This window comes from Dama dama, chromosome 27 (assembly GCF_033118175.1).
Source record: "Dama dama isolate Ldn47 chromosome 27, ASM3311817v1, whole genome shotgun sequence".
NCBI lineage: Eukaryota > Metazoa > Chordata > Mammalia > Artiodactyla > Cervidae > Dama > Dama dama.
The window spans coordinates 6,000,206-6,027,084 of NC_083707.1; the positions used below are offsets into that span (position 1 = coordinate 6,000,206).

The 26,879-nt window shown below is 47.5% G+C and overlaps 1 protein-coding gene across 1 annotated transcript in view; it reads right to left on the reverse strand.

Annotated features, from left to right (window-relative positions):
* Positions 1-245: 245 nt before the first annotated feature.
* The window catches only part of ZNF407 (zinc finger protein 407), a 375,101-nt gene continuing 348,467 nt past the window's right edge, over positions 246-26,879 (reverse strand). The window contains exon 9 of the mRNA XM_061131131.1: positions 246-2,571. Coding sequence (XP_060987114.1) covers positions 1,265-2,571 — 1,307 coding nt within the window. The 3' untranslated portion in view covers positions 246-1,264. The remainder of the gene's footprint in view (positions 2,572-26,879) is intronic.

Genomic DNA, 26,879 nt, shown 5'->3' on the forward strand with positions numbered 1-26,879 from the left:
GACAATTTTAAGATGCTAACCATGATAGACTATGTTACTGTCACCAGAATCTGCCTGGGTCATGGGCCCAACGTGGAGCACAGGGCACCGGGGTGCAGAGACGGCCAGTGGAACCCAGCGCGCTCAGCAGGGTGGAGAGGGGAGTGGGCGCTGGCCGGCGGGGGACAAGTACTCTGCGTGTTCTATGGCTGCCCGTCAGTTGGCTGCTGGAAAGAAAATGTCATCCTTCTCTTTTAGTGCTATCCATTTATTTCAAAGAAAAAAGAAACAGAACAAAAACAACCTTTGCGTTTGAGGGAGGGGAGGATTTTACAGTTTTGGAAGAGAAGCAATTAAGAAGCGGGTCACCTGGCTATGAACTTGCCCCTCCAGTGGAAGGGACCCCACAGCGAGGCACACACAGTCCTGCGGGGCCCAGGCCATGGCTCTCTATCACTGATGTTTGATGTCAGCTCTTTCACACGGACATAAATCACTGATAACTCCTGTGAAAATGATATCAACATTAAGAAACATGTTATAAAAGCAAAATACTGATACAAACAGTATTTTTCAGAATGCACATTTCATATAGACTTTATTGTATGAAACAGTCAAAATTAGAAGCATTGGGTTTTCTTAACTAAGGTTTATTTTAATAAACATCAAGGCTTTTTTCTTAACCATAGGCTTAAGGAGGAATCTTTTAAGCTGAAGCAACCCGGGCAAGGACCACACGTACAACGTCTGGAAGAGGAAGGGGGTACACAAAATGAACAGGCTGCCTTTGGTCTGGGGACGCTGTGATCCTAACATTTCCAGGAAAATGAACAGGAGCAGGCTGCTTCCACGCTGCTTCCACGTGGTAACGAACGTAGCTGCAATTTTTAACCAAACATGTAATAAATTGTTACAATGGGGACATGCTGGACTGCAAGGGCAGCCGTGTCTGGAGCCACTCTTCCATGGCTAGGGCACAGTCCCTTCACAACTGAAATGGGAAAACATTTGTGGGAACAAAACAGAAAACAACTTAACTTCTCAGCACAATGGGTAGAACAGGGGGAGGAGCATCAACAGAGGAACCAAACGGTAACCAGACTTGCCTCAGGCGGCCCCGCCCCGCTGCCGGCCACGCTCCTACGTGCGTGTCCCCGGTGCCCCGAGCACACGGTCGGCGCAGGGCCATCCCCGGCCCCTCGGACGCGCGCTTCGCTGGCAGGTGCAGGGCACACGGCCTCGCGTGCTGGTCTCTCAGCCCGGCGCCGGCGGCTGGGCTCCGGCCTCAGGCTTCGTGGACTTCGCTGCTGTCTCTTTGGCTCTGGATGACCGCGGCTGCCGGGGAGCCCTCCTGGGTGTAGATGACCATGCTCGTCAGCTGTTCGGCTCCACCGGGGACCACGGCCCCAGCCTGCAGGAGCTCCTGGGAGCCGGCCGCCTCAATGACGGTGTGTGAGTACACGGCCGGCTCGTCCTGCACGCCGGGCGGCAGCTCGGTCACGATGTAGTGTGTGGCCCCCTCGGGGAAGCCGCCGCTGGACTCCTGGACCATGGCCTGCACCAGCTCTTCGGTGACGATGATCTGCGAGATCTCGCCGTCCGCCTCGGCCAAGTCCACGTGCGGCCCGCGTGCCTCGGCCTCCTGCATGATGATCTGGGAGCCCTCGCGGGCCAGCATGTGCACCGTGCCCTCTTCGTTGACGATGACCTGCGTGACGCCGTCCTTCATCAGCTGGCCGGCTGCCGCCGAGTCGCACACAGCGAACTGCAGCATGCCCTGCACCACCTTCTTGAAGGCCACCTGCGTGCGCTCCTGTGACGCGATCACAGCGGCCGGCCGCACCAGCTGGGTCAGCACCTCCACCGGCTCCGCGGCGGCCGCACTGTCCGGCCCGTCATGGAACACATGGATCTCCGGGGTCGCGGGCATGGCTGCCTCCTGCCCCGGCAGCTGCACCAGCATGTCCCTGGGCCCAGCCCTGCCCTTCTCCTCGGCCGCCGCCGCCGGGCCCTCCGCCCCTCCCAGCTCGGTGACTGCGCACAGCAGGGCGTCCAAGGCCGAGGCCGCGTCGGGCGGGGGGACCCCAGCCTCGGCCAGGTCTAGAATCTCCTGCTTGGTCACCTGCTGAATGACGGCCCCGCTGGGGGTGAGGGGCTCGTCCACGCCGTGCCCTTCCATTGAGCCGCCCACGACCACCACCTGCGTGGCTCCATCGGCCAGCGGCTCTGGCAGGCCTGGGCCGGGAGCCCCGCCGCCCCCGTGCGCCCCGCTCTGCCCGGCGGCGATGACCTGGCCGTCCTCGGTGATGTGTACCACGCGGGCCACCTGGCCGGCCAGGGCCAGCGTCTGCAGCGTGGCCGCGGCCGTCTCCTCCACGGAGGCATCCAGGGCGAACTCGCCCTCATAGCCCTGGATGATGATGACCTGCTGGACCGGCTCGGGCGGTGCCGCCGACCTCCTGCTGCTACGCAGCGGCCTGTCCTTGACCGGAGACTCCTCCGCCAGTGCAGCCGCCGTGAACGGGCTGTCCGTCTCCACGAAGGTGGCTCCCTGGCCCTTCAGGCGGCATTCATAGGACTTGGACACGATGCCTAGGGGGAGACAGGGACCAGTTAGAGCCTAGAAAAGTGACTTTTAGGATTAGAAGTAAGACAGTTCTGAAGAAGCTGGAAAACCTCAACAGAAGCATCCCCATGACCCACGACTCAGATCCCCCAGCTGCCTGCGTTGGGGGGCGGGGCCTGGGGGGTACTCAGGGCCTCCATGGGTGCTCCCAGCACCCAGCAACACAGAGCAGGGCTGTGTTGTTGGGGGGAGACGCCCACATTCCTGGCTGGCTGTCTAGATACAATCTCAGTCGCCATGGCCTCTTTCCAATTCCTGTGAAAAGAGTACGAGGAATCTCCTCCGTCATGCTCATTTCTAATAAAATGTCCAGTAGCTGGTGTTAAGGGCATTTTCCTTTCAACTCAAAGGAGAATCTTTTTTCCATGTCCCAACATTAGCTTAGTGTGTCTGTTTGTTCAACAAGAAGAATGAAAGCTTTGCATACTGAATTTATAAACTTGCCCTTGGTAAACACCAGCTGTGAGAGTTTAAGGCCCCGGGCGTGTGAGCCCCTGCTGCGTGTCAGGTGCTGAGCCTGGGAGCAGGGTGGCCGGCCTGCCGGAGCGGTCCACGGCGGCCGGGCACCCAGCACAGATGCAGGGTCTCCGCCGTCTGGTGCTCGGGGGCGGCACACAGGCCGGAGACTGAGTGCACAGCCCCCAGGGCAACCGGAGCGGGTCCCACCGTGCGCTGTGACGTCTGGCCCAGCGCCTGGCACGCAGCCGCCCTTCAAATCATAGAGAGGACCACCACGCTCAGGCTCTGGGGAAGGACACTCAGCAAGAGGAGCAGAGAGACAGCCGCACAGCCTGCCTGAAGGGATAGGAACATCCAAGCTCGCCCCCGGGTCTGAGCGGGAAGAGCCTGGAGACAGAGCACCCAGGGCAGCAGACCTGGGGTCTGGGGGTGGCCGGGCCGGCTCCCGGGATCACAGGCTGGGCCGGGACCAGGCTGTCGGGGGCCCCCTCCACAGGAGGCACTAAGGCACGTGGGCCACAGTCTGCGCGGAGAAGACACCTGTTGAGCGTTTTTAATCAGGAAAGTTAAGTGAGTGCATCTGTTTGAGAACTGTGCCGGGGGCCCAGCATTTATTACCGTAAACACTGGCCCTGCCTTCCCCGTGGTGAGCACCCTGCGATCGTGCCACAAGGAGATAAGCCCTAGGGACCAGGCATGAGCCCCACAGTGCAGGGCGGGCGGGCCTGGGAGAGGGTGCCTGCGGGCACCGGCCTTGGCGCACCTGGCCGTCCCTGCGGAAGGCGCCTGTCCCTGCAGGGTGGACGCCCGCCGCCCGCCCAGGGAAGGCAGGGCAGCCCTGAGCTGCCGCTGGGCTGAGAGCATCAAGCCCACCTTTCAGGCCTCCCTCCTGTTACAGAAAGGGGGCTCTGGCCCGAGAAGCGAGGCGGAGGATATGGGCAGGTGCGTGGACACCGGTCCCCTCAGGCCACCTGCGACAGAGGCGAGGCTTCTTTGTTAACTCTACAGGGAAAGCTGAGCAAAACCTACAGTCACTTAAACTGAGCTCCTGTTTTCTCCTTTAAGCCCCTAGTTCTCTACTAGTTTCTTATTGCCACCTCCCACCCTCCTAAGTGAGTGGTGCTAAGCTGCTTCAGTCTCTGTGACTCCACAGCCCCCCAGGCTCCTCTGTCCATGGGATTCTCCAGGCAAGCATGTGGAGTGGGCTGCTGTTTCCTCCTCCAAGGGATCTTCCCAACCCATGGGTCGAACCCAAGACTCTCACATCTCCTGAACTAGCAGGCAGGTTCTTTACCACTAGCGCCTCCTGGGAAGCCCCCTAAGTGAGAGAATGAGCTCTGAAGATTTCAAGTATTTCCTTATCTCAATGGCAACCACATTTAAAATATTTCACTTCACTCTCCCTCATGTAGGTCCTTATTTAAAGAAGCACACTTTATTCTTACCAAAGGAGAAAAAAGGATTAAGAATTGTTGATTATTGTTGCTAACATCCCTTAAAAATAGGACAACTATTTTGCATACTGCATTGGTGCCATTCTGTGAGAAAGCGTTTCTTTCAGTACAGAGTCCACTTTAAGCAAAGACCTGGGCAAAGCCTGCCTTTCAGCAGGGACAGCAAGTCAGGCCGGATTCACAGAAGATGTTTAATTATGTTCACCACGAGGACACCTGGACTCAATATGCAGACTGTGTGTGGGCCATGGCCCCAGACTGGGAACCACGTGTAAAGTTTTAAAAACGCAAACTCTCAGCATTCAGTGTGCTGCTGGGAAGGGTCACTGGTCAGGATTTTCAAGAAGTCAGGCCACTGTATCCCCCTAACTCCTGAAGCCAGAGGGACCTTCCCATGGCCGGGGTTAAGATCAGAGGGGGCTCCCGTGCCCTGTGCTTTAACCTCATCACGTGGGCATGTTCTTAACGTCAATCCTCCTAAACTCGCTCCTCAAAGAGGGCAGAACTGGGCTCAATGCAGGAGCAGAAGGCCTGCCCGATGGGTGGGGAGCTCCATAGGTCCTGTGCCTCCACGCAGGCCTGAGTCTCAGCTGGTGGGGGTCACCATCTCTGCCCAGTTTTCTCCCAGCTAGGACCCCCCTGCTTATTTAACTTATATGCAGAGTACATCATGCGAAATGCTGGGCTGGATGAAGCACAAGCTGGAATCAAGACAGCTGGGAGAAATCAATAACGTCAGATATGCAGATGATACCACCCTTATAGCAGAAAGTGAAGAAGAACTAAAGAACCTGTTGGTGAAAGAGGAGAGTGAAAAACTGGCTTAAAACTCAACATTCAAAAAACAAAGACCATGGCACCCAGTCCCATCACTTTATGGCGAATAGATGGGTTAACAATGGAAACAGTGACAGACTTTTTTTTCTTGGGCTCCAAAATCACTGCAGATGGTGACTGCAACCATGAAATTAAAAGACGCTTGCTCCTTGGAAGAACAGCTATGACCAACCTAGACAGCATATTAAAAAGCAAAGTCATTACTTTGCTGGCAAAGGTCCATCAAGTCAAAGCTATGGTTTTTCCAGTAGTCATGTATGGATGTGAGAGCTGGACCATAAAGAAAGCTGAGCGTTGAAGAATTGATGCTTTTGAACTGTGGTGTTGGAGAAGACTCTCGAGAGTCCCTTGGACTGCAAGGAGATCCAACCAGTCAATCATAAAGGAAATCAGTCCTATTCATTGGAAGGACTGATGCTGAAGCTCCAATATTTTGGCCACCTGATGTGAAGAACTGACTCATTGGAAAAGACCCCAATGCTGGGTAAGATTGAAGGCAGGAGGAGAAGGGGATGACAGAGGATGAGAAGGCTGGATGGCATCACAGACTCGATGGACATGAGTTTGAGTAGACTCCAGGAGCTGGTGATGAACAGGGAGGCTGGTGAGCTGCAGTCACATGATTGAGTGACTGGACTGAACTGAGGACCCCAGATCTTCTCTGTGCTGCCCTTTGACCCCTCTCCTCCCCTGTACTTTTCTACTTCGAATGGAACATTCCACATGTCTTCATCACACTCGGCACCTGACCCAATTGGCTCCTGCCCATTCTTTAATTCCAAGGTCATTTTGTTGATAACTGGGGGGGGGTGGGGGTGGGGAGAAATATGGATACAAAACATAAAGCAAGCAGCCTTCTAGTCACCGTCCCCCATCCCTAACTGATTGAGAAGCAGACCTACTGCCCTGGGGGCTCAGTGGTAAAGAACCTGCCTGCAGTGCCGGAGACCCGGGTTCAACGCTGGGTTGAGATGATGCCTTGGGGAAAGGAATGGCTACCCACTCCAGTATTCTTGCCTGGGAAATCCCATGGACAGAGGAGCCTGGCGGGCTACAGTCCATGGGGTCACAAAGAGTCGGACACGACTCGGTGACTGAATAACACAACTGCCCTGACATTAACAAAGGAGGAGCTGTTGTAGCTGGAAGACATGAGCACCCAGTCCTCGACGCTCCCTGAGGGAGATGCTACATGCTGAGTCCAGGCGACTCCTTCTTTAGTCTGCAGCGGGACTGAAGTTACAGAATTATCGGCTGAATCCTGGGCAGCACTGATAATGATGCTACTCAGAACTGCTTACATTTATTTGAATCCGGAGGTGGGTTAAGCCACTTCCAGACCATTAAAGTAAACTACGTGGGTAAATACTGCTGTCACCACGGGTGTGACGAAGCTCATCAACGCCAGCACCTTCACCTCGACTTCGCGCAAGCCAGCGACTCCATCACAGTTCATAAATGCGGCCGCAGGTCCAGCTTTGATTCAGCAATTTAATAACTTCGAGTGCTGTCAGTACTGCTTTGAAAAATAGCGCCTATAAAATGTAACAGCCTCAATCAGATTGGAAAAGATTCACCCACTGAAGACTCTTCCATTTCGTCCATAATGAATTAATGTTGAGATGTGTAGACGTTCAAGAGTCATTTAAACTAATGTGAGTCTCTACTGTAACTTTACATTCTAACCCGGCTATGACCAAGAATTTACTGGGCACATCAACTTCAATTTTTGAGATCTTTCAAGTAAATATGAACTGTAAAGCTCACCAATGCAAATGGCCAATGGACACAGTATCTGGAACACAGCAAGTTTGTGCCAGTTTTATCCACAACTGCTTAGTCACTGTTACTGCTTCAAAACTGCACACACATCTTTAACAAAGCACGGATACTCCACATAATATTTGTATTTCACTTGGCATTTATCAAAGACAGTGTCCAGTTTCAGTATGCTGATAGTAGCTAACCAACAGGGTCTAAACCAGCCCTTTCTGGATCTGTTTCCAATAGGACAGTAAGAAGATTTGTGTAGAAGATGCAAATGCAGGTGAGATGGGCCCGTTTATGAGATTCCCAACTCACTGCCTATCTCCTTTCATAAGGACAGAGCTACTTTACTGCCTTCTCATAGCCAAACACATTGAAAGTTTACAACTCAGTTGTAATAAAAAGAATTTTTTTTTGGGGGGGTGTGTGTGTTGGCGGGGGGCGCTGAGGCTTTGTTTTCAGGGAAATGCTCTTCAATACTAGAGCCCCCTTCTGCAGAAGATCACTGTGGAGTGCACTGCCTCCTGCCTTGTCCCCTTGGAAGAGAACCTCTCCGGCGCTGGGACCACGAGAAGGAGCGGGGTGGGGGGGTCACCTGGAGACTCCCCCCCGCTCCCCACAACCGTGCATGCGTCTCTGCTCTGCCGTCGGCCGAAGCTGCAGCTAGGGTTTAGTACCTGGCTGCTTCCTTTCTGCGTGCGTGTTAGTCTTTCATTACTGTCATCATTTTTTCTCATAGAATAAATACCTTATGCTTTTGTTAAGCTTACATTTAATTAAAATGTACAGAATTTGTGCAGTAAACTCGAATGAAACAAATAAAACAAGGCCCCCCTCTCTTGAAGGCATACGTTGTGAATGAAAAATGTCATTACAGACTAAAAAATTTTGCCGTAAACAGGGCCTACAGAGAGAAGTTCCCCTGTAATGACGCCCATAAAATACACAAATGGCACTTTTAGTACCATCCTGAATATGGCATTTTCTGTGCTCGACACACAATCTAAATGGTTTGATCATAGAGCATAATACTCCATTGGGTTTATAGAACAATCAATGTTCCATAAAATGATGTATTTATCCAATAGTAGGCTCAGCAGTTACTGGCGTATGACATCGCAGGACAGAGGCTGGGCTCCTCACGGCTCACGCGCGGGCTGTAAAACTTGTCTCACCCACTCCAACAACTTCATCTCATCTGCGTCAAGTAATTTGTTGAAGACTCAGCTTGGCTTAAAAAAAAACTTGTAATAAAAATTCATGGAATTTTCAGGAGAATGAAAGCTGATGACAATAGAAAGGTCACATTGTGTCTCCACTAAAGGGGTCAGAGGTCACCAGCAGTTCTAAAACCGAAAGTAGATTTCATGCATCGTGTAGCAGATAAAGATGGCATTAAAAAGACTTGTGCGGCTGAAATGTCGGCTGCATCAGGGAAGCCTGTGCTAATATCCGACGTGAGCCACTGTGCCGCCACCAGCCAGCATTTATTTTAAATTTCTAAGCTGCTCCTGCAATAGCATTACATGTTTATACACTGCTAGGTTATGTCTCAGACACTGTGTGTGTTTTACCATTTTATATTTTGGGAGGGCACTAAGCTTGAAAATGCTAGGTTGCCTCACTGTCACAATCAAAGCACCTCGAATATGATGCGATTAATGCCTTTCATATAAAAATCTGAGGCACATATGACACTGTGATTCTTAAGCCACGTACGGTTTTCCTCAACTTCAGTTTTAAGATGTGATTTTAACAAGAATGTTAAGAAATCATACTTAATGTCTATTAAAATGAAACAATATTAACAGATTATGCTAATAAATTAGAGCCATATTTTAATGTCACAAAAGCTTGTAAGTTTCTCAAGTGAAAGCTGGAAAAATGACAAATTAAAACTCAATGAAATATAACCTTTTAGAAATCTCAAAGCAGGGAATAAATTATTCGTATAATGGCATTCACCAATCGTATAGCCAATCACATCGATATCAGTAACTGCTCTGTAATGGAGTCATTTTCTGGACAATAATAGTTACTGATACCCCGGTGAGCCTGCAGGAAGGCCCCAGCGGCGCCCCCTGCAGCCCGGCTTGAAGAAGTCTGAGGCCAGTCAGGGAGCCGTGCTCCACAGGCTCGCCTCCCTCCACAGGCTCGCCTCCCTGCAGGAAACCCTGACCCAGTCTCGCAGGAACAGTGTGGCCATGATCGCAGTGGGCTGTGTACCAAAATGACAATACGACGATTTCACCGTCTTTTTCGGAGAGAGAACCAAGGGCGGTCGGTACCTTACGTCTCATTATTTTCAAGGGTGAGAAATGCATTTTGGTCAATGTTAATAACATTCACATACAATTAGAAATACTGAGGTTACTGGAGACACAAAATTGAAACTATCTTCGGATGGTGGCATGCTTGTTAGTGTGACAGCCATCCTGGTGGGATGTATTTCAAAGCTCAGGCTTGTGCTAGTCATTCTGAAACCAGTTTGCCCTGGCCTAAGAATGTGTTAAACACACCACAACTCGATAAGTAAGAGACACCCTGGTAAGCCCCTGCTTTATGCCACAAATAAAAACAAAGGTCTATGTCACAGAGTTACAGTAAAGGTCACTGCTCTGTCTGTCCTCAATTTCATGAAGGCCATCATTTTATAAGAAGAGATGAGGAAAGTTATTATTCTGTAAAAAATTAACTGTAGTCCACATCTTTTCTGAGAGACTCTTTGACCTAAGTTCAAACACAATTTCATAAGCTACCTGTTTAACTGAAGGGAGTATGTACAATCAGGCAGGGCCCAGATTTAAGAAACAAAAGCCTTAGTCCTCTTCCCCCCAGTTATTACTAGTACTACACTCAGGACTAGCGGTGGTCAAAGACAATCATGTAAGACCCCTGAAAGATATTCTAAGATGCTCAGGAAAAACCATGAATAAATTTTATCTCCAGTTGGTAATACAGGATCGGATGGGTTTCTAACTTTGTGTCTCCATGGGCCTCAGTATTTCCATGGGCACTGAGGAGTAACAAAGGATAAAGATGCTGTACTGCATCAGACCCTTAGGTACAGACGATCACTTGCTGCATGGAGATCTAATGGGGGTCATGCAGGCAAACCTCTCTCAGGAAGACGGGTCCTTTAAGGTCATCCTGACAGGCTTTGGGGCTGGAGAGGCGGGCAGGCGTGGTAACTGTTTCCCTGCTGCCGAGGCCGCAGGGGTGCAGATCCCTCAGGACGGGACCCCAGATCTTTGGAGATCTGGCCCATGGGGCAGAAGCGTGTCATCATGATTCACAAGGGGGATGAAATGGGACTAAAGTCAGATGGTGAAGTGCTCTGATCTCAGCCTTTACCCGCCAAGAGCATTCCTAACGCCCATCGGGTTTCCTAGCAGAAAGCGCTCAAACATCTTGAAGAAGGTGGGAGGGAGGGGGCTGCCCAGGGTCGTGCCCTTGGCATCCCACACGCGGTCTGGGGGTCGGGTTGGGCCTGGCCGCTGCAGGGAGCCCACCTGGGACATGCGTGTGATTTCCCGGGAGCCCTGGCGTCCAGACCTCCACCCCAAGCCTCTGACCTCACCCGTGTGTGTTCGTGGTCCGCTGACAAAAGGTAAGCCACATGCCACACCCTTGCACTCGGGAGCCTGGGGCCTTGAACAAGTGGGGGGATTTTAGGCCGGCAGCATTTCTGAAGGCCTCAGAAGACTCCAGAGGAACAGCAGCCCTGTCTGCTTACTGCAAGGCCACTTCCATTTGACTTAAAGACATCAACTCAGACGAGCACTGACATTCTTTCTGGAGTTACGGCCTCAGAAAATTAGGAAGCCCAACGCCCTTTTCCTGAACGTCCTCTGCCTGTCTTGTAAAACTCCCTGTAGAGATAATGCCCTCTAGGAGACAAGGCCTCCTTTTCAGAAGCTGTAACTGTTACACACACTTAAAAGGTAAAATCACCCAAATAAGAAGCCCAATCAATGGCGTTGGTGGATCTCCTCTAACACAGCTGAGTTCACAGGCCAACAGCAGATAAAACTAGCCTCCTGTGTGTTTCTGGCAAACCCAATGAAAAGATCACGTTCATTTTTGTAGGCATGTTCCAACTGCCTATGTTTCAAAGCATCTTCCTGTCTTTCCTGAGGAGATGAGAGGAAGCGGACGACTGTCCCCACTGCAGACCCTTGTGTATGAAGGTAAAGAGCAAACCATTCCTCAGTCACAGCACAGAGGCACCATTAAAATCGAGTTTACAGTAGGCAGAACCTGCAGCTGGGCAAAGCGCACTGTTAGTATTTTAATTATCAGCCAGGCTTTTGGAGGCCTAACATCTGCTCACAGCTGAGCAGCGGCAGCTGCTGGTGTAGACTTAAAACAACGTGAGTTTCTTCCCCACGTAGTCAATGAATCATCCGTTCTGGGTACACGGCTGCTACCTTTCCTGTGTGTGAGGGCCCCGAGCATCCACTGAGTGGGTACTGGGTGGAGCCCACCTGCCCCCAGGAACGGGTCTGAGGACCACAGACACCCTGAGTCTGGGGACCAAGAACAGGGGGACACAGTGCCCGGCTGTGGGCGGCCGGCACCGGGGAAGGTTCACAGTGAGGACCCGACCACCCAGCTCAGGCACAGGCAGAGCAGGCTCTGACTCGAGGCTGTGAACGTACGAGTGAGCAGGGGCCGCAGACCTGCCCTTTCCGGGGTCCACCAGACTGATTTTGGGGGGCGACGGGTACTGTCCTGCTCCAAGGCCGGCCCAGCACTCAGCCTTCTCTGCAGTGAGGACAGGACAGAGGTGGGGTCAGAGGTGGGGAGACTGCTGGTCAAAGTGGAAAATGACAACCTATCTTCTCCTGAACCAGTGAATCCTACCATCTTTATTTTGAACATCTTCCTAAATACCCAAGTTATCCTCTGTTAAAATCGCAGGGTATCCACAAGCCTGGGATAATCAAGGCTAAATACTCATTTGAAAGTATCAAAATCCAAACTTGGAGGCCTGAACCCTTGCTTTTAAATGGATGGAATGAATGAAAATAAACTTACAAATTACAACACTGAAACACCAGCAGCTGAAACCTCAGGAGCTCTGAGTGCCAGCAGCGTGTGAGACTTGATCACTGAAATATAAGTCAAGGAGAATGTGCTGTGTTGGGGATTCTGCAAATCCACCTCAAGTGGACCTTCAGAATGAACTGGAATCTGGATCCAGATTCTTATATAGCACATAAAAATATCTCTGGTACTTTAAAAGCCAATTAAAAAGGGGAACTATTACACCCATATATATGCAATATCATATCCCAAAGGGAAAGAAAACATATCAATTTAATTCTTCAAGAATAATGACTGTGCACAAGCAAAATATGTTATTTGCAAATAAGTGCTTGGAAATAGCAGGCTCTCTTATCTTGTCATTTCAAAACAAAGCAAACATTTTAAACGTAATTATAAAAATGTATGAAAATACCCCCGTTGATTTTTTTAACGGCAGAAAATGTCAAGGATTCCCGCATCAGCTCATGAGAACAGCTCTCAATTTAGAAGTCAAGCTGAGAACTGGACTCCTGTGGGAAAACCAGGAAGTAGCATGTGGTTCTTTCCGGCATTGTGCTTTGGGCCAACAGAAGGGTTGGGCTTGGTTGGAAACTGCGTGCTTAAATGCTACCAGCATGGAGGTGGGGCTCATGATAAGGAGGGGTGACCTCCCCCAGGCAGTGTGTTAGGCTGAAAGGAGATCGCAGTTAGGTAGAGAGACCAAGGGGACCCTGGTAAGTGCAGGAAAGTCAGAGTCAGAGGAGAGGACTAGGTGGTCAAGACCCTGGGTCTCAGAAAACAAGTAAGAAGGAGGTGAGCAACCACGTGGGATGTCAGGAACACCACCGAGACCAGAAGCAGCTCTCCAACAGGAACGGATCACCAGGAACACCGTGAAACGGACCCCCAAACTGAGAGTCACGGGCTGGCAACCAGCTGAGCACAGGGCGGGGCGCAGATCTCGCCCCCTGCAGACAAACCCCAACACGTGTCGTTCTAGTTCCACAACTAACACGAGGGCACGACCCTGGCCATCTTCCTTGGAGCACACGAGCACTGAGCTATGAATCCTCACATGTGGCATTAATCAGAACACGACACAATTAGTGGCTTCACCGATAGGAAGGAGAAAAGGGAGGTATTCAAAACTTGGAAGGACGTTCACAGGGATATGAAAATTCATATGTTTTCCTTCACCTCTATTTATTATTAAATGCTGTCAAGTATTTTCCTGAGTAGAGATGTCCCACTCTTTCTCGGAGTCGCAAGACAATCAGAATGACAGTACTGAATTAATTCCTCATTTGCTGGCTGGAAGAAACTCGGAGCTGAATTGCCAAAGGGCAGAACCGGGAGAATGACACCATGCATCTCGGCGTTTGTGTACGTCCATTTGATTACTGCGCTTGTGTGTTATCCTACTGGTCTAGCAGCTGCTGTCTTCCTCCATCTACAGAGCGCCAAGGCACCCGTTAGTAGTCACTAAGCTCTGAAAAGTATTACTGAGTATCTGGAATTCTTAACAGAAATTCCAGGAAGTCAGGTGGATAAATCACAGACATAAAATGAAGGAAAAAAACACCTCCTAGGAAAGGTTCCATTAAAGGCACCTCAGAAGCTGTGCTAACTGGTGCCAGCCCAGGGGCCGGGGGCCAGGGTACCTCCACCCGCTCAGGAGCCGCCCTGCGACCTCCTGTGCTAGGCCCGGGTGCTGGACAGTCTAGCCTCACCTTCCTCTCTTCCAGGTGCTTTGAGTAACTTTTGCCGTCTGGGCCTCCCTCTTCCTAGTGACTCCCATTGTCCGGAACAAACACTATTGGCTTCCTCTGCTCTTATATCTGACCCTGTCCTGTTTGTGGATTAATAACCATGCATCATCCATGTACACCAGCTTTCTCTACACAACATACAAGCAACCCCCCAAATTATAACTTAGCCAGCTCACCTCACTGAGCTTAGGTTCTCTCTTAGAAACACTCTTTTATCATTCAATTCTTGGTTGTATCATCCCGCTTTTTGAATTTATTTATACACGTAGATAAATAAATAAATAAATTCAAAACGTGGGATGATAAAAAGGGGCTTCCCTAATAGCTCAGTTGGTAAAGAATCTGCCTGCAATGAAGGAGACCCCAGTTAAATTCCTAGGTTGGGAAGATCCGCTGGAGAAGGGATAGGCTACCCACTCCAGTGTTCTTGGGCTTCCCTTGTGGCTCAGCTGGTAAAGAATCCACCTGCAATGTGGGAGACCTGGGTTCGATCCCTGGGTTGGGAAGATCCCCTGGAGAAGGGAATGGCTACCCACTCCAGTATTCTGGCCTGGAGAATTCCATGGACTCTATAGTCCATGGGGTCGCAAAGAGTCGGACAAGACTAAGTGACTTTCACTTTCACACATGAAGAATCAGAATCCTAAATAATTCTGATATGCTCAAAATTTGCTTGAATTTTGGATATAGTAAAGAAGGCTTCACTCCTTTTCAATCTACAAAGAAACGGTCATGAACACAACTTATCTGGCCCAAACTTACCTTGGACATACTGAAGGTCAGAGGGCAAGGGGCATTTGGGAGGAAAAACAGTAAACCCTGATAAGAGACTTTTTGGCTTAAACCTTCACATGTGGAAGAACATGTGGACCTAGAGAGAGAAACTGTCTAATTAGGTTTAACTTCAGCACCATGAAAACACCAAGGAAGAGAGGCCAACCGTGCCCGGGTTCTCTGCAGGGCCGCCCAGGGGCTGCGCCAAGGCGGATGTTGAGTCCTGGCTGGTGGGGGCAGGAGAGTGGGGAGGCCTCCGCTGTGCTGACATCAGGGTGCTGTGCACTGGCTCGACCTTCTAACCACTGGATGATGAGTGGATGCAACAGACGTATCAGAAGGATGCAACGCTCCCTGGGAACGCCCAGATGCGAGGCGGAGAGGAGTGAGGCAGTGCGAGCTGAGTGGGCAGAGATCCCCGCAGGGGCTCTGCTTCCATCCACCTTTCTGGGAAGGCCCAGGGCTCTCGGCACCTGGTTCAAAACCCACTAAGTCAGATGCTCTCAGCTTCTCCATGCCAGAGAACTCTGTGATTCCAGGATAAGCTGGTACTCTTGGGGCCAGCTGATAACCTGGCCTCCACCACCATCCAGTCTACAGAGAATGGCATCACATCATTGGTCTCGTACCGCTGCCTTTAAAAAAATGACATAGTACAGTCAGTCCTCTCCCGTTAGGCTATGAATCATAAATATTCTCTTAAGTATCTGACGCTCCTCCACCTCCATAAGACAGTAGTTGACTGAGTTATTTAGAGGTGGAAATTAATGGGCTGATGGTAGCATTACAGCTCAGATGGATTTACAGTTATCATATTTGGCCCAGTGTGCTTTCAAATCAGAATTCTGATTGTTTGAATGGAAATTCAGAAATATTAAAAAGCCATGTTAAAACTGGCTGGTTTATCATATACAAGTACTGTGCATTAAGATGGGAAATACCCATTCATGAAGATAATGAAAAATGGACATCAATGTAATAAAATAACACATTGATGGCTTCTGAGACTTACAAAGCAGTGGGTTTCTTCCTTCTCCTTAAAAGGAAGAAATGTTCATCCAACCCCACCCCAACTCATATTTGATCTGCAATCCAGCAACAAAGCCCTGTGGTCTGTCAGCACAAAACCTTATAAAATGGCTCAAGATTTTCAACATTCAAGTTTCCATTTTTGAAAAAGAAGAGGGTGCGGGGGTGACAAGCATTATAGCCGAGAACAAACAGTGTGCGGCAGAAAAGGCAGCGGATCAATGGAGGCCCCTGACTCGCGCTCATAGAGCAGCATCGGAGAACAAAGGACGACGATGATAAAACTGGTGCTCTTATTTTATAAGGCTGGCACAGATGGGCCTGGCAGGCTTCGTGTTTCATTTTCATGAAACTTCAGCCACATTTCCAGGGCAACATTTCCACTGTTTTCAGGCAAAGGGTCTCTGTGTAGGAGGCCAATGGCTTGCCAGTGATTCTGCTCAATGCCCCAACCTAAGCCAGAAAAAGGAATTTAAATGCTCAGTTAGGTTGAGTGTTAATAATCCTATATAATAATGTAAACTCAATGATTCAGTTATTAACATGCATTTTAATTAAAATGAGTCACGTTTAATTCCCAGTTAGACTTGAAGTCCTAATATAAAACTTTCTGCTGAGATGATCATAGCTATGCGTTCTACATGCACACAGACTGTTTTCCTAGTGTAGCTGAAAAAAACTGTCACCCCTCGCTCAGACACACATTGTTGATACTGCATTCTTTTACTCTAAAATAATATCCTAGAAGAAAGTCTTTGCTCTAATGGGATTTACACCAGTATATTCAGCCTGAGTGTTGAGTGTAGCAGTAACTAGGGTAAGAACCCAGAAGACACTGATTCACAATCTCTAGTCTTGGCCCAAAACATTAGATACATGGTGATCTTCAGAAGAAAGTAAGAAATTTTAAACAACACCACATGTGACAATAAATGATAGTTCCCCACCCCTCCCTAATAGTAAAATATCATATGGTTTTAGTCATATCTGGCATATTTATATAATTTATTCACAATAAAATTAATACACAACTAATATATTATGTGGAGAAGGAAATGGCAACTGACTCCAGTATTTTTGCCTGGAGAATTCCATTGACAGAGGAGCCTGGCAGGCTACAGTCTATGGGGTCGCAAGAGTTGGACACGACTGCACCTAGGCACACAATGTATTGACTTCACACCGTCTGTCTTAGACTTAATGAAGGTCTCATTGTCACTAACAATCGTCAAAGTTTAGGAAAGCGCCACATGTATGAGATAGGAACAAGGCCATTTTAAATTCAGATCCACTTCCTCATCAAGATTACTGAGGTTTGTTCATAACAGTGGAAGAACACAAAAGGAGAAATAATACCAGCCAAGCCAAGCAAACCAAACCAGTCTGAACAAAGCCCAGAGTAACAGGAGCTCTGAGCAATACGGAATATTCCAGTGGCTTCTTGAAGTCAAGGCCAGAACTACCAGGGAATCGAGTTCTGGAGGTCCTGTCCCCTCATATTAATAAAACAAGACAAAACAAAACAGAGCTGAACACAACACCCTCCAACGAAGCTGCATGTAAACAATTCTGTGCACTTGTTCAAATGGCAAGACTTAATTTTCCCCAAGATGCCAGTATATACTCCTAAACACGGATCTAATGCCAGTTCCATAAATAATGGAAACTTTCTGCAAAGGCTCCAGGGATGTTAGGAAAGGCCAACTGCTCTCATCAGCTAGGGTGTTTTCAACAGTATTTTGTATTTTGGCCACAGGGATCAAAATCTTATGCTGACTATCTATATTTGCATATTTCTCAGTAACTTTTTACAGAAGCATATAGAAGACACCGAGGATTGAAAGCAACCAAAACAATTCACAACTTCTCAGCACCTCTTTAATGTCCAAAATAAACCTAGCAGTTTAGCAAAATTTAAAAACTGTCATTGATTATTAAATTGGCTGGCTCCCCTGCAAATATTTCTCTGTACTGATCTCTGTCAAGTATATGTACTTAGGTAGATGTTGGACTTAGTTCAAGATGTAGGGCATTTGCCTTGGCAAGTTAATAATTTTAACCAACAGCTCAGGTAAAGCCAGACGGGCAGCTTATCAAGTCTGATCATAATAGGATGTTGCGGCTCACAGAGGGAATCCCACTTTGGTCACTTTAAGAAGACCTGGTGTTTGCAAAGGAGAGCACTACACTCAGTGCCAGGAACCGAGTTTGAATGGAGGGCCACAGACTGGAACTCGTCTGCACGGAGGTCATGTAGGAGGCAGAGGTTCTCTGTCCAGAAACCACAGCATGGGAATGGGGGAAGGAGGGGAGGGAGGAAGTGAGCAGGCTGGCCTGGCAAATCTACATTCACGGGGGTGGAAAAAAGGACATGAGAACAGTCTCCAAGTACCTGGGAGGTCGCCATGTAGAAGAGGGATAGTCACACGTCCCTGTGTAGCTTCAGTGTGTGCATGCGTGCTATGTCACTCAGTCGTGTACAACTCTGTGTCCCCATGGATTGCAGCCTGTGGGCGCCTCTGTCCATGGGCTTCTCCAGGCAAGAATCCTGGAGTGGGTTGCCACGCCCTCCTCCTGGGGACCTTTCTGACTCAGGGGTCAAACCCGCGTCTCCTGGGCTCCTACCCTGCAGGTGGGTTCTTCACTGCTGAGCCACCAAGGACGCTCTTCAGTGCACTGGCGGCATGTTTTAACCCATCTTGAGAATTTTCTAACAATTAGAGCAACTCACAGGTGGATACACACTTGAAAAGATGCTCAGCATCATTAATCGCTAGGAAAACGCCAATGAAAACCACATGAGCTACCATGACACACTCAGCAGAAGGGCTGCCATTAAAAAGACTGGGAACACCAAGGGCTGGCGAGGATGCAGAGCAACCTGAAGGGTCACACTGCCGGTGTGAGCGCAAGACGGCACAGCCACAAGGGGAAGCAGCTCGGCAGTTTCTCACCATGTGACTGCGAATCTCCATTCCTAAGGACATGAAAACATGTTCACACAAAGATCTGTGCCTAAATGCTTAGAGTGGCTGTGTTCATGATCGCCCACAACCTGGGTTGTTTGGAAACAACCCAAATGTCTGTAAATGGGAGAATGCACAAGTATACTGTGCTGTGTCCATACAATGGAGTCATGCTCAGGAGGAAAAGAGAACGGCTGCCAAGTGCAACAATGGGACTGATCTCAAAAGCGTTATGCTAAGCGGAAACAAGGCTACCCACTGCATAACCTCATTTATGTGACCTCTGGAAGAGACAATATTGCACGCACCGCCAAGAGCCGCGTGTTCGGTGAAGACAAATACCATGAAGGGACCCCAGGAGGCGTCACGGGTGGTGGTAATGGTCTGTAACCTGACTTGGGCAATGGTTACACTAGTGCACACAGTGGTCAAAACTTATCCAGCTGCAAACCTAAAAAGGATGAAATCTACTTGTAAGCTGAACCTCAGCTTGTTTCTTCTTTGAAGTCGAGGCTTTACATATAAACACTTGAGGGCCTTGTCACGAAAGGTCCTCGAGCAGCAGCTGGATGACCTCCTGCCACAGGTGCTCCTGGTCATGTGCCTGCATTCGGTGGCCAGCGAGGTCATCCTGCATCTAAGGGATCCCAGGAGTCGACGGTCACACCATGACTTCCTTTTCCTCGTCTCCAGTTGATCAGAGCAACTCAAAGACTTATTTTTAGCACCTGAAAAGAAATCGGCTCTGTCCCATGTCATATTTATTTTCTAGAGACAAGGCAAACCCTGTGGCCCATGTGATCTTTGAAAGTCTAACAATTACCAAACTCATTAGGCTGAACGATCACTCACTTTTATGTTTTATCTCACTGCTGATACAGAAATGGACAAGGCTAATTCAAAGGGCAGTGAATATTCACAGGTGCCAAATAGGTATAGATTAGATACCTAAAACGAGGAGATGCAGATTACCTAATGCTAGAGATGGACTTGTATCAGGCAGGCTTGGATTCTGTCTATGGGAGACCTCAGAAGTCTTCCCTGCTATTTGTATTGACACGTGTGAATGAATGCTATACTCCATTCAATTAAGGGAAGGCCGTATCTTCACTGAATGTGGCTGTATATAAAAATGGGGATGTGACTGTCTACCAGATGCCTGTAATTGTGGTCAATTAACATTGCTTTTTATTTCCCATTTATCCTTTAGTTACACGGGTGCTGAGTACTGGCTTTCTGCTTCGTGTTGTCATTGTTGCTTTGTCTGTCTGTCTGTCTGTCTGTCTGTCTGTGGTGTGCTCTGATGGACGCCCTGTGTGAGAGACCCACGGTGCTCCATCACCAGCCCTGAGTGATCTCAGGACCACAGTGCCAGTGAGGGGAATGTCAGGTTACTGCCAGTTCAGATGAACTTGTGTGCGGAGAAAGCATCAGAGTGAGCATGTGTGCTCTGCTGTTGCTAAAGAAATTGGGGGGAATCCCACAGCCATTCCATTGGTCTTTGGGGTCATCTCTTTTATGACAATAATGCTGATGGCCACTTAAAAATACAATGAGGCTTTTATCTGTCAAAAATGCTGTCTTCTCCTTAATAATGTGACTTTAGGCAGACTTGAAGACTGAGGGAGCTCCTGAGTAAAATTGAAGCTTGGTTCTAACTAGCTGTGTGTGCTGAGAGAGCTTATTCAACCTTGCTAAGCGTCCGCTTCTGTCTTTAGAATGGGGAACGGGAGTGTGTTTTAAGTGTGCAAATCACCAGGCAGCGCTGCTTGGCCTGCAGTGCTTCACACGGTAGACACACTTGCTCCGGAGTCCCTTCAGGACCACTGACTTGGGAAGTCATTATGGCCTCTGGAAACCCCCCACACCATGGGTCTGACCCAACATTCACAACAGTGCTGGGCAGCACCCACGTGGAGCCACGCTGCATCCCAGGCGCTCTGTGGGGCCAGCTTTCAAACCTGCTTTGCCCAAGTCAGGATGAGGAGGAGAAGGCCGTGTATTAGGAAGAGTGTACAAAAACGTACTGAACTTGCAGTTAATTGCAGTAGTATCAACATAGGTAGATTTAGGGCGTGTGTGTTTTGGGAGAAGAGTTATGCAGCAGAACTTTGTGTTCTGATTGGCACAGAGGGTCTATTTGCAGATTATTACATGCACGTACTCAGCCACAAGTTTGGAGAAGGAAATGGCCACCCACTCCAGTATTCTTGCCTGGAAAATTCCACGGATGGGGAGCCTGGCGCACTACAGTCCATGGGGTCACAGAGCTGCACGCGACAGAGTGACTGAGCAGTCACAAGTTACTAATGAGTTTACGATACTGGATGGTTTATGCTGTGGTTGAAACAGGGTACAGGCAACTCTCGACCCCTGAAACTAAGAGAACATGTGAGGATGTACTGTTCACTCAAACAGGATGGAAGACACATGAAGATGTAAACCCAATGGGTGAGATTTAAAGGAGTGGAGCCTTTTACCCCATTTTGAGTAAAGATAAACACTCATAATCTTTTTTGCTTAATGTACTAAACATGGGGAGTCAATTCATTAGCAATTAGTTTAAGTTAAGATTAAAACATATATATATACATATATGACTGCTCTCCACCAATCGATCCAGCACCCACGCCCGCTCCAGCCTGAACTTCAGACTCTGAGGAAGGTAACACATGGCGCAGTGCCCACGCCTCCTCTGGCTGGTAAGAGTAGCCCTCCCCCCGCAAGGACCACAGCTACTTCACCCCAGTTCATGTGAGCTACCTGAGGGATGAGACGCAGTATGGAATTTGGGGAGCAAAGGTCACTGAGTGACAAGTGTGGAAAGGGGACCACTGCTTACAAGAAGTTAAAGGCCAAACCTGCCCACTGAAACACCCATAGAGAGGAGGCCAACTGGGTGGCTGTGAACACCCAGAACCAAACTTAACTGTACACAATGCATTCACCATGGCGTGAAACAACAGATTCGGTTTATGAGAAAATGGAGATTTAACCCAAAAAATTTCCCTCGGGAAATGTAGGAAATGGAGCCTTTTCTTTATGACTATGAGTCTGAAACTGTAGCCTGCATCAAGTCAAATTATCATCAACTGCCTGAAATCAATTGTCAAGAAAGACTCTTTCCATAATGGATTTAAAAAAAGAAAGGAAAAAGGGTGAAACCGTGGCACCTCTGTTTGGAAAATGGTTAAGAGATAATGTGCAAAACTCAAAACTTTCAAGTATTCATAAGATTAAAAAAAACCATTTAAAACAAATGATTTGACAGCTGCAAATGCAGGATAACACCTAGTTGAATTATAGAAACAGTGTGGATAATTACTTTTTTCAAACGTTAGGGCTCTGTGGACCAAGGTCCTGTCTGAATTTCCCTGCAGCACAGTTAATGTGCAGTAATACAAATCCTGTTGTCACATCACCCTAAGTTCTTTATCATCCGTACATCAGTAAGAATGATGAGAGGCGTCCCGTGATTCCAGCAGTCTTCCTTTGAAGGATCCACATGTTAATTACTGCACTAATTATGGTTTTTGAATAACTAACTGAAGTAAGCAGCCTATGGGAGGTGCAGGCATAAACCTAAGACTGAGAAAATACTAGTTACTGGATCATCAGTGTAAACTGACACATCGAACAGGTTTAAAAGAAGTGGAGGCCGTAGATTTTAAAAGACAAGCATCTTCAATAATTAGGGCTCCGTAAGGCAAAAAGAAATGTTATTTCTTAATGGCAAGTGCATTTAAACTGTTATCTAAAGATCTGAAGGTAAGCCTGCTTAATTCACTGCTTCTTCTTTTGTTATTAGGAAAACATAATTGTTCCAAATAATTAGCACTAGAGTACATCACAAGCTGACAACAAAATTATAGAAATCTTCATATTCAGATCCCTCTAGCTGGCTATTAGGAACAGTTTCTGATCATAACCCATTAGTTGAAGTGCTTTGCGTTCTTGATTGCCACCAAATAACCTGCGATATCTGCCTAAGTTAACAGCCTCTATTTATTCAGAATTTTCTTGACAGTAAAAATTGCTGAGGATTTTTACAGCTGCCACACAAAAGAATGGTATTCGATGTGTGCACTCAGAGGATGAGGTGATACGCTAACTGAAAAATGGATTTTAAATACACTTTTAACTCCTAAGTATCTAAGTGAGAGTCTGGAAAGACACTTCTCTGTTTTTAAACAGCTGTGCCCATCTGTTTCTCAGAAACTGTCATGGCCCCATTTCATTTCTTGCAATGTCCATGTTAATTTTTTTATTTTTTTGTCTCGCACAGTACTTTTTCCTTTCACACAATATCCCTTTAATTCTTGAGTTCTCTGTAACACAAGTGACAGAGATAACGTTTCCATTTTTTATCACCAAAAAAAAAAAATTCCCCATTTGTGAATGATGTTGGATGTACACTTTGGCTTGTTACTAATAATTTTAAGCCAGCTAACTAGCAGTTCTGTGATGCAGAGGAAAAGAAATCAAGGGGCACAATGCAGTTTCGAAGACAGTGAACCAAATTACCCGGTTCCCAGAAATCGCTGAATTAACCTGAGGTTAAAAAAAACAAAACACCCAGATGCTCTGTGAAGGCTTTCCCCCTGCTGGTTCCTCAGCCAGCGGTCAGGGAGCCTCTTGAGGATGGAACGTGTAGCCAGTGAAAGTGTGCTGGAATAACCGAGTCACTGTGTAACCGGCAATGCCATTTGAAGTTAGTTTGGAAATTCCTCTGTGCTAACAGTTTAGCTGATAAACCCACAAAGCTTTATGTTTTATCCCATGAGGGATAACTTTGATTACTCTGGTAATTAATGATGTTGGAGAGTAATATGGATTTTCTGTTAAGACTGGAGTTTGAAGTTAATTAGTCTTCACGTTATGATTTGCTGATTAATTATGGATATTTAGTTATAAAGAGAGATGTTAATTATTAATCTCAAAAAAATCATCTAGTGTAATTAACTAAAACTTTGACACCAGTTAAAATTCCCAGTGAGTATAAACTCCTAAGATTATCAATTAGCCGGGCAGAGCGCACGTACATGCCCTGCGAAGGAACACAGTCTCTGCAAGCAGGACCCGGGCAGACCCACACCTGCGGGCTGGACCCACACCTGTGCGCCGGGCCTGCACGCTCAGGGAAGGCATTTGCCAGGTCCCAGCGCAGCGCTGAACTGGGTTCCAGTGTACATCGCAGCCTTCTGGGCAGAGTCTCACGGTGTGAAAGACCCTGTTTCAGAACAACCTGCCACGGCAGAACCTCAGCCTGGGCACCATGTCGACACACAGTCGGTCAGATGATGCCTTCACCTCGCAGTGGCGGCGTGCCCTTGAGAGGCACGGGCGCCGTCAGCTCTGTGAAACCCTGAAATGAACCTCACCGCCACGGCAGATTATTTTCGGCAGCAGCAGCTTCTGCAACTATCAAGACAGTCCTGCAGCACAAGCACTAATTAGTGTTCTAATTCACATAACTTGAAATCACCTTTGTGGTTAAAAAAAAAAATTTCTTTTTTCCCCTCTTCATCTTTTCCCCCTAATCTGTCAGCAACACAATCTCTGTTACCAAAAAGGGGAGGGGGACGTGATTAAGGAAAAGGGTTAAACCAAAAAGCATCATGGGCACATCACTGTCCTGGAATTTCCCCTGAAACACATTCTCTGAACAGGGATCTGTTTACATTATCTCTAGATCATCTTGACAATATTTATTCTCTATTTACCTAAATGAGGCAATATGATGATATTTATTGCTCTGAATGGCTAAATATAGACTTTTCTTGAGCACTCAGTACCATAGTGGGAGGTTTTGCTCTAATCTACATCTTTAAACTGACAAGCTGGAGAATTCCTAATGAATGCCTCCTTTCATCTGGATGTCTGTGTGTATTTGACAGTATAAATATTTAGCAATATCGGAGTCAGCTTGTGATTTTACCCAGATGGACTGATTGATGCCTTGGCTCGACGCTGCCAAAGACTATCCATGTAGTTATATAAGCAATTTCCCTCTTAACTTCCTAAGAAGCAATTAGGTGACCAAAGGCAGCAACCCAGAAATAGCAGGAATACTTCTGGTATCAGCTGACAAGTCTGAGGGATAAATAAAATATGGTACTTAAATTATTACCACTTTACTTTCATGAATCACGGGATTAAAGCTTTCACTTCTAAAGTACATATAAATTGCAGGGTTTCTTATGTCTGTAATTTGCAAGAATCTAAGTTAAAATACCAGCTAATCAGTCAACTCACATTCACCTTGGGAAAAGTACCACCCTTCCTTGTCATTTTTGTAAATTGCATGCCTAAGCACCAATGTTATTTTGAGAAGAAAAGGCGCTTGTTGTCAATAACATATATTGCAGTCTAGTTAAAACAACATTTGTTAAGATTTAATCGCAAATGTAATCCTCCTTTAAAGTTTAGACAGAATGCTCAGAGAAATTCAAGGGACAGACAATAAATCATTTCCCTCATCCTGGGTGTGAACAAGGTAGATCTGATTCATTCAGGTATGTCGTTTTAACAACAAATGGGATAAATTCTCTCCTGTGAAACAATAAACGCTCCTCACTCAGAAAGGAACTGCTAGGTGACACTACCCCTTGCATATCACAGACCTTTTTTTTTCTTTTTCTATTATCATTGCTTTCATCTACGTAAATCACAATGGAAATGAAATCCGAGAATTGCAGTATTTTTTCATCCCCACTGTAACCCTGCTGCAAAGGTTGACACGCTCTTGCTGAAACTTAGAATGGGCTCTCATCACCTCTCTGTGTTGGGTGTGCTCTGTTTAGCCTCGTTCTACATGGTGTAGATGCCTGTAATGATTATGTCAGGTACTTCCACAAAAGCTGCTGCTCTGGGAGAGAAGAGGGACACATTATTTTTGGCACCAGCAAAAGTCAGGTATTTCTGCAATGCTGTTGCTTCCCCCACCCTTACCCCTTCCTACCACCTCTGGTTTCTTTGTTTCCTATTAACTCATCCCAATCTTTGTATAACCCATGCAATAACCCGGGAGAAAGGGCAGGCAAGACATTATTCTTCTTGACACTAATGCCTATGGATCCTATTCTGGTGTGATACCTCCCCTATCACTAGATATCTCACTAACAGCATCCTCAAGTCAAGAGCTGGCATCTGTAACGTATTCCAGAGGCGAGCGGGATGCGATGCCCACTGGTAATCAGATACATGCACGATCTCCCCGGGACAGGCTGTCTGGCTACAATGTACAGTAGACTTAAGTGCAGGACGTATCAGTCATGTTCCTTCTTGTGCATGGCAGTTCCTTATTTCTAAAAAAATTATTCCGTGCCTGTTGGCTGCCAGATGAAAATAAATGTCTATGGTATTCTACGGATTGGGTGTGATTAGTAATAAATTGGTCATTGATCAGATATAGCAGGCTGGGGTCTAAGGTGCAGCCTACTGGTATCTATCCTGTTTGCCACACTGCACTTCAGTTGGTATGGCTAAACCACTGTCAGTGCTGTCTCCTTCTCTGAGGGCCAGAAGTAATATAATCAAGCGATGGCAGAATGCAAGGTGCCACTTGATATGACAGATACCTTCCATAATATCTACCGTACCTCTTCCATAATTGTCGAAAGAACCTCTGTATTCAAAGATGCCTCCGGTATTCACTTTGACTGGGTAACAACAGGGCACCACAAAGAAAGTTTTGATTGAACAGTACAGTCTTTTTTTGCCTAAACAAATTTGTTATTGAGATTGGGGGGGGGGGGTGGTGGTGTGTGCAAAACTCATCAGCACCAATCAGCCCAAATGGTGCAACCACTGCTCAGTTTCATGATGCCACGCTCTAAATTATGTCAAAGTGGCCACGACTAATTTCTGTGCTTCTAGACCAGATGACAAACAAAATGTCCAAGCAGCTACAAGTGAAAAGCTTCCATCTTTCTTCCATGGCTGCATATCACTTACTTTAGTGATGTGTAATAGCCCGCAACTACACTTAACCTGTGCATTAAATGGCAGCGAAACTGTTTACCTAGAGTTATGAAGTAGAAAACAGCAAATCACAGAGAATCTAAAGTGTGTACATTAACCTCCCACACGTCAACATAATTTTCCCCTAGAGATGACATATAGCTGAGTCTCTAAATTGTTTTTCCTTCGACACAACAGCATTATGATCCGAGGGTCTAGGTGCCAA